General features: G+C 42.0%; 2 protein-coding genes across 2 annotated transcripts; both read left to right on the top strand.

Annotated features, from left to right (window-relative positions):
• The first annotated feature begins 276 nt into the window (after positions 1 to 276).
• Positions 277 to 1236, top strand: LOC120226482 (olfactory receptor 51Q1-like). The gene has a single exon (XM_039224675.1). It carries the CDS (start codon positions 289 to 291, stop codon positions 1234 to 1236), a length of 948 nt encoding a protein of 315 aa, XP_039080606.1. The 5' UTR covers positions 277 to 288.
• A 6186-nt stretch (positions 1237 to 7422) lies between these two features.
• On the top strand, positions 7423 to 8383 carry LOC120226480 (olfactory receptor 51Q1-like). Its single transcript, XM_039224673.1, has one exon. It carries the CDS (start codon positions 7432 to 7434, stop codon positions 8377 to 8379), a length of 948 nt encoding a protein of 315 aa, XP_039080604.1. The 5' UTR covers positions 7423 to 7431; the 3' UTR covers positions 8380 to 8383.
• Positions 8384 to 8753: the final 370 nt, after the last annotated feature.

Below are 8753 nucleotides of genomic sequence, written 5' to 3'. Positions count from 1 at the left end.
AGGAATATGGGAGGAGGGGATAGATGAGTGATTGGAATTGAGAAGGGTACTTGTTGAGATGAGTACTGGGTGTTATATATAAGACACGAATCACATGGTTCTATTCCTGAAACTGATATTATACTGTATATTACCTATCTTGAATTTAAATAAGTAACTTTAAAAAAAAAAGGAATTCCAGACATATTCAGATGCCAGATTAAGGAATACATATTCATTCCATAGCACTAGCACACTGATTAAATCCTTATTGTGGAAGTAACAGATTGGGTTTTGCATTCAACTAGCATGTCTGAGGTAACTAATGCCACCCAAGCTCCCTTTTACTTCATCCTCACGGGCATCCCAGGATTTGAGGCCTCCCACATCTGGATCTCCATCCCCTTCTGCTGCCTCTACACCATCTCCCTCATGGGTAACACCACCATTCTCACGGTCATCCGCAAGGAGCCAGCCCTGCACCAGCCCATGTACCTATTTCTCTCCATGCTGGCCCTGACCGACCTGGGCCTCACCCTCACCACCCTGCCCACAGTCATGCAGCTTCTCTGGTTCAACATTCGTAAGATCAGCTTTGAAGCCTGTTTTGCCCAGTTTTTCTTCCTCCATGGATTCTCCTTCATGGAATCTTCTGTGTTGCTGGCCATGTCCTTTGATCGCTATGTGGCCATCTGCCGCCCCCTGCATTATGCCTCCATCCTCACCACTGAAGTCATTGGCAGGATCGGCTTAGCCATCATTTGCTGCTGTGTCCTGGCTGTTCTCCCTTCCCTTTTCCTACTCAAGCGCCTGCCCTTCTGCCGCTCCCATCTTCTCTCTCACTCCTACTGCCTCCATCCTGATATGATCCGCCTGGTCTGTGCTGACATCCAAGTGAACAGCTGGTATGGATTTGCTCTAGTTTTGCTCATTATTGTGATGGACCCTTTGCTCATTGTGCTCTCTTACATACTCATCCTGAAAAGTATCTTGGGCACAGCCTCCCAGACCGAGCGGTTCCGGGCCCTCAATAACTGTCTGTCCCACATTTTGGCTGTTCTTGTCCTTTATTTTTCCATGTTTGGTGTATCCATGACTCATCGATTTGCCAAGCATGCCTCTCCGCTGGTCCACGTCATCATGGCCAATGTCTACCTGTTGGCACCTCCTGTGATGAACCCCATCATTTACAGTGTGAAGACTAAGCAGATCCGCAATGGAATCTTCCATCTACTCTTCCAGAGGAAAGTGTACTAATCAGTAGAATTTAGGTTGATCAGAGGATTTTTATTTAATAACAAGTAGTCAAGAGCAGGGACTTCTGCCTTCCAAAGTGTAAGTATCACAGATGGGGGAAAGAACATGTGTTGTATAAGCTTCTATTGTAAATATGTGGAAATTATAATTCCTTGACTGGAAGTTAAAAAAAAACTAGTCTTTTATTCTACATTACACTTCACTAACCATATGACTTTGAGAAAAAGAACATTTAAAAATATAATTTAAGGAGTTCCTGGGTAGCTCAGTCAAGCAAATGTCCAACTAAATCTCAGATCATAATCTCACGGTTCACAAGTTTGAACTCTGTGTCTGTGCTGACAGCTCAGAGCCTAGAGCCTGCTTCAGATTCTGTGTCTCCTCTTGCTCTGCTCCTCTCCTCTGCTATTTCTTTCTCCTTGTCTCTCTCTCTCTCTTTCTCAAAATAAAAGAAAATAAGAAAGTCAATAGCAATAAGCAATACGATCATTGCTACTTGGGAAAAAAAATGAACACCAAATATAAAAAGCCAAAGTGGAGAAGGAGCTTTGGGGTTTCAGAAACTGTCGAACTGATTTTCAATGCAGAGTTCACTGAAACACAATGGAGGAACCACAATTCAGAAAAATAGAAACTACTGGTCCAAGAAGATGGTAGATGCAGGCAGGAACATTACAACAGACACCTCCAGAGATACACATAGAAAGTGTTTGAATGTTAAGAGTGTGAATGTGTAGAAACAACTGAGATTTGTTTATGATTAGACTCTTTTGTTTTTAGCTGGCTCAAACCGGGCTCCTATTGGGTTGGGTATTTTTGATTTGTCATCATGACTTGCTAATAAATGAGCTAAGAAAATTTGACTCTTTGGAAACCCAGGTTCTTCATTTGTAAAATGTGCATAATTATACCTCCATAAACTAATTTTAACAAATATTAAATGGAAAAATGTCGTAGACTCTGGGTCTAGAGTTCTTCTTGTTTAACCAGAGAGGGGGATGCAGGATTAAAAGCGAGAGATGGCTAATGTCCAGGAAAAGAAAAGAGCCCCAAGTAAGGATTCTTGTCCCACATTTATTAAGATCAGAAGGCTTACTAATGTGACAGGTATGCACAAAGAAACAATGAATAGGGGAACATTAACTCATGGGCCTGAGTTAATATCAAACAAAATCTTGGCACCGGGCAGATGGTTGTTAATGGCAGACAGAGGCACGGTGTCTGTTTATCTTTTTTTTTTTCTTTTTTTTTTTTTTTTTACAAATAGTTTATTGTCAAATTAGTTTCTACATAACACTCAGTGCTCATCCCCAAAGTGCCCTCCTCCATGCCCATCCCCCCCTCCCCCCCACATCCATCAGATGGTTTCTGTTTATCTTAGCTAGCCTACTGGATAAGACAGATAGGACAAGTAACCACTGGGTTAACAAGGCACCTTTTCTTTTGTTAATCAGCTCTGCTCTGGGCAGTATCAACCACAGCTCAGAGATCTGTAGCCCTATTTACCGATTTACCTTATCTGGTCCTTCCTTATTGTGAAAGCAGCTTTCTACTATAGTACTAAATTGGAGGGCACTTTTGCCCTGAATGCTTAACCTCACTTACCCCATATACCTTTGTATCGGGATCTTTGCCTCTCTCTCAATTCTGGGGGTCATAGCCCTCCTCTACTCTACCCTAGGGGTGTTTGCCCCACTCTACTTTTTCCTGGGGGTCTTTGAAGCCTCCCCCACCCCCACTCTGTCCTGGGGTCCTAATAATGTTTACCAAGCTTGGGTGAGAGCATCCTATGGCTTTGAAATTCTTGATGCCTTATTAACCCACTGATGCAAGCCTAGGGAATTCCTAAACGTATTCCCCACAAAAACACCTCTAATCTGCCTTAGGTGTGCAGGAATACCTTTGATAAAGAAACATGAGGGAATTTTCTCAGTAAGACTGTAAATAGCATCAATAGAGGGTAATGAACCAAGGCTGTGATAAGCAGATTTCAATAAAAATAAAGAAACACAACAGTGTTGTGTGCCGATTGTTCTTAATGTACATTATTCCATGATATTTTCAGCTGTTAACCATATGTGTTATACACAGAATGGGCGTGGCCATGCCCACTCCCTCTCCTGGTAGATCTAAGGTATGTCCTGGGCTTCAAATCCCTCCTCTCATATATCAGACACTCATCACGATGCACACATTGTCCTCAATACCACAAACAATTCAGGAATAAAACAATTAAGTCTCAAAACTATATATAGATTAATAATTCTTTTACAAAAACCTTAATCTTTTAAGACTCTGTAATAAATTCCTAAATAAATTTCCTAATACTCATATAGGTATGCCTAAACTAATGTTCTTATGTTCAGTGGATTGTCATTAGTAGTATGGGGTCCCAGTTTTCACACTGTGTTTAAGTGGGATAACAGGGAATTGAATCTGGTGTTAGAAGACAACTCACTTCCTATGTGTCCCACGTCAGTTGTCAAAAGGCTACACACTCCTCTCTTCTCAAGTTGTGGGATCCCATTCAATAGCTCACCCTGACTTACCTTTAAGACTAGGTTATTAGCAAAGATATCTTTGCCTTATTATGTCATTTGCTTTTATTTGTGAATCAAAGAGCAAATACACTGAAATCACAACAATAATCTGCTGATGAGGACACCCTGCTTTCGTACCTGCAGAAGAGCATTAAAAACATACATGACATGTTTCTCATTGCTCTAACTTGTCCTTTTTCCAAAGGGAGATAATCCTAACAGGCTTAGAGAAACAAACAACCCCTCATCACAGAATCTGTCTTTGTTGCTCCTCATTCTTAAACACTGCTGTCCCTATTATTATTATTATTTTTAATGATGTGGGAAAGCAATCACACATAACTGGATGCTTGAAGTTAGGGAATTAAATCAGGACACTACCAAGAAGAAGAAACATTATATAAATGTAGAAGTTAGGTTTTTATGATCAAAGAAGGAAGTGAAATTCCTGTCATCACACAGGTATCAAGTGGCACAATTTTCAGAAATCTCTCTGAACCCCTTGTTTTCCCCCTCTTCTCTTACTGCCCTCCTGCCATCTTACTCTCGTGGCATCAATTACCTCTAATGTACATATAACTTCCAAATCTATATCCTCTAGATATAGAGTCTAGAATCTATAGAGATTCTCCAGAATCTATAGAGATGACTGAATTGGCATCTCTATTAGAACTCAGCATCTTCTCAAACTCAGTATGTCTAACCGTATACTAAATACTCTGTACTAGTGACATCTCTCCACTACTACCACCTCTGCCACACAGATAGACACACACACACACACACACACACACACACACATTTCCATTCTGGCAGCATTTCATATCTCCTGCCAACTTCTGACAGGCCCTTAGCACAGACCCACACAAAGAAGCACCTTGCTGTTTACATCATGCTAGAACTAAATTTTAAACTATCACCTTTGGAAAACAAATGTGGTTCCATAACATTTATTATTTTAATGATCATGATATGTTTAAGATATACATGCCTACATATATACACACACACACACACACATTTGGTCCCTTTTGTTTTATAGTCATTACCAATGAGGCTTAATAACATATTTTTAGGGTAAAATTGTAGTTTCATTTTCTAAGTTTATTTTTTATTTTGAAAGAGAGAGAGAGCACAAACAGGGAAGCAATAAAGAGAGGAGGCGAGACAATGCCCTAGGAGGCTCCACACTGTCTGGACAGATTCCTGATGTCAGGCTCAATCTTGGGAGCCATGAGATCATGACCTTAGCAGAAATGAGGAGTTGGATGTGTAACTAACTGAGCCACCCAGGCATCCCAAAATGTTTATTCTCATTTAAAATTATTTCCTCATCATTCTGTTCAGATTTCCTTTTCATTCTGTCCAGAAGTGAATTATATGAATTAAAGCATGGTATTTATCTGTCTGCTTATCTGTTTATTTAGAGCACGTGTGCACACCATGCATGGGCCATCAAGGACAGAGAAACAGGGAGAGCAAGAGAGACTCCTGCAGGCTCCCTATGGTCAGCACAGAGCCCCGTGCAGGGATAGACCACTAGAACCACCAGACAGCAAGATCGTGACCTGAGCCAAGATCAAGACTCAGAGGCTAAACGGACTGAGCGCCCAGTAGCCCCTGAACAGTCGTCTCTGAAGTGGTGATTACAGCCATACTGTGTTCCAGAACCCATCCATGGTTCACTTCCACCAGGAAAGTAGGAAGCTTTCTGCATGGTGATGCCCTTATCTGCATAGCACGAGGTCACAAAAAGAGCTCTGGCTGTTTTAAAAGGTTAAAAACACTGACTCTCTGATCTCACTTTCCATCACTGGACCCCTGGGTCAGGTGGTTCTGTGTCATGTCCTGTCTTGTAAAGCATATCGTAGGATGCTGGTTGGTAGTTATGTTTCTCCTTCAGTTGTGAACTTTGCTATAGTCCTCCCTGTTCCCCTCCTGTGGTATTAGTGTTGTTAAATAGTGATTCATTTCACTCTTCTATAGTTAAGATATCAATTCCTCCTATGGTATGTATTTATAAATGTTTTTAGAAGTTCATTTAAAATTTCATTATTTTTCTGTGATAAAGATTTAATTTTCTGTGCTCACATCCACTCATTTTTTCCTTTGTGATTTTTGACTGTTGCTGCTAAGGACAGAGTCCTTTGCAATGAGATATGTAAATGCTTATAGGCTTTTCTCTCTTTTATATTTTTGTTACTTACTCTTAATTACTTTATCCATTTGAAAAGTTAGATGTGAATTGTGAATTGAGTCACCAAATGTCTAACTAATCAGTGAATAAACTCATTTTCTATTTCATTTTGATATGGCTTCCACCATTTATAGATTTTACAAACATCATAGAAAAAAATTCTCTGTATTTCCAAAGGTTCACTGCAAGATGAATGCTCCTTGAAACTGATGTACAATATTCCTTTCAGTGGCCACTTTCCCATCCCTTCCAATAACTGTGCCCCAGCCTCAAGGTGCTCATAGAAGAAAGTTCTCAGAACTGAGAAATAAGTTCTCAGAACTTATTTTTTGAGAACATGTACATTCCGAGCATACACATGTAGTTCCCAGTCACATTGAACAAGCTGTAAGAACAGGACTTCACTGTGGTGATGTGACCTGGTGGGCCATGAGGGACAAAAGGGCACCAGAGACTCTCATGGACAAAGCTGACTTCCTGGCTTCCCATTGGGACCCTCAGTCTTAGGATATCTCTTCCATTAATCGTGAGGGGACCTGCCCCACTTCCTGACAATTCTGTCTAGAGATTTGTAGTAGCTTATATAAACAAAGCTACTCTGTGAGCCAAACAGAAAGCAGCGGCTGCAGACAGTGATGGGGACACCTCCACACAGAAGAAACTACATGTAACTCCTCTGTGAGTGCTCAGGGGGAAAAGGAGGGGTGAGCACTATTGTTGGCTGTGGAAAAGGAATAATACAGGTAATCCCCTCAGACGAGTGCTTGCACATAGACTGTGGTTGTCCTCATCTGCGCTCTGCCCTCCTCCTCGCCTGTGCACACTGCCCTTGGCTTCCAGTTATATTTGGATACTGCAGAAATGACAGCCTTCTTAACAGATGACATCAAGTAACGAAAAGAGGAAAGCAGACGAGGAATAAAGACTGACCTTAGAATATGAGGAGGTGAATAACAGAAAGAGATGATGCATTTAGAACAAGTGAAACAGATGAGAATATGGTTAGAATAGTGAAAGGCAAACCCAGACGGAGAGCTGGAAAAAAAAGGGGGATAACCAGATTTCTGCCATGACATTTGTGTGTGTGAGTTCATTTTCAGTCATTGTGAAAACAGTATTGGTGACATGATTTAGATGAAAGACAGATTCCAGGGCACTGAGAACTGAAAAGGAGTGGGGAAAATATATTCAGATTAAAAAAAATATGAGTGGATCACCCATCAGTTCCTGTGTGTTGTGTTATTGAGGGAATCTGAGTGGTGCAGAAGCTATCTCTTCAGAGACAGGCTGAGGAAGACTAATAGTAGAACTCTTGAACCTTTCCTTACTTAATACTCAGAAACTCTGAACCCTTGTTTCAATAGGGTTTACATCAAATGAGATAATGACAAAGATTGTTTCTTATGTCTCTGATCCTCTTTCAGCAATTTCCCGAACATGAAGCTACATTTATCGGTCATGTCCGAGGTGACTAACATCACCCAAGTCCTCTTCTACTTCATCCTCACGGGCATCCCAGGATTTGAGGCCTCCCACATCTGGATCTCCATCCCCTTCTGCTGCCTCTACACCATCTCCCTCATGGGTAACACCACCATTCTCACGGTCATCCGCAAGGAGCCAGCCCTGCACCAGCCCATGTACCTATTTCTCTCCATGCTGGCCCTGACCGACCTGGGCCTCACCCTCACCACTTTGCCCACAGTCATGCAGCTCCTCTGGTTCAACATTCGTAAGATCAGCTTTGAAGCCTGTTTTGCCCAGTTTTTCTTCCTCCATGGATTCTCCTTCATGGAATCTTCTGTGTTGCTGGCCATGTCCTTTGATCGCTATGTGGCCATCTGCCGCCCCCTGCATTATGCCTCCATCCTCACCACTGAAGTCATTGGCAGGATCGGCTTAGCCATCATTTGCCGCTGTGTCCTGGCTGTTCTCCCTTCCCTTTTCCTACTCAAGCGCCTGCCCTTCTGCCGCTCCCATCTTCTCTCTCACTCCTACTGCCTCCATCCTGATATGATCCGCCTGGTCTGTGCTGACATCCAAGTGAACAGCTGGTATGGATTTGCTCTGGCTTTGCTCATTATTGTGATGGACCCTTTACTTATTGTGTTCTCCTACACACTCATCCTGAAAAGTATCTTGGGCACAGCCTCCCAGACCGAGCGGTTCCGGGCCCTCAATAACTGTCTATCTCACATTCTGGCTGTTCTGGTCCTTTATATTCCCATGGTTGGGGTATCCATGACTCATCGATTTGCCAAGCATGCCTCTCCGCTGGTCCACGTCATCATGGCCAATGTCTACCTGTTGGCACCTCCCGTGATGAACCCCATCATTTACAGTGTGAAGACTAAGCAGATCCGCCAGGGAATCTTCCATCTACTCTTCCAGAGGAAACTGTACTAATCAGTGGAATGTAGGTTTTTTTGTAGTAAGTTTATTAGTAACCTGGAGTCGGGAGTTGGGACTACTGCCACTAAAAGCGTAAATAACACAGAGGGGGGAAAGAATAGGGATTGTATAAGTAGCTTCTAATGTAAATAAATAGAAATTATAATTCCTTGACTGCAAGGTAAAAACCTAAAGTCTTTTGCCCTGCATTACACTTAACTAACCATATAAGTATAAGGAAAAGAATATTTTAAAATATAATTTAAGGATCACCTGGGTGGCTCTATCAAACAAGTGTCCACCTTAAGCTCAGGTCATGATCTCGCAGCTTTCAAGATTGAGCCCTGTGTCTGTGTTGACAGTTCGAGCTTGGAGCCTGCTTCAGATTC

Source organism: Hyaena hyaena, unplaced genomic scaffold (genome assembly GCF_003009895.1).
Source record: "Hyaena hyaena isolate Hyena2069 unplaced genomic scaffold, ASM300989v1 scaffold_1698, whole genome shotgun sequence".
NCBI classification, from domain to species: Eukaryota; Metazoa; Chordata; class Mammalia; order Carnivora; family Hyaenidae; genus Hyaena; species Hyaena hyaena.
The sequence above is the reverse complement of the archived record's forward strand: the minus strand, read 5'-3'. Positions and strand labels throughout refer to the sequence as shown.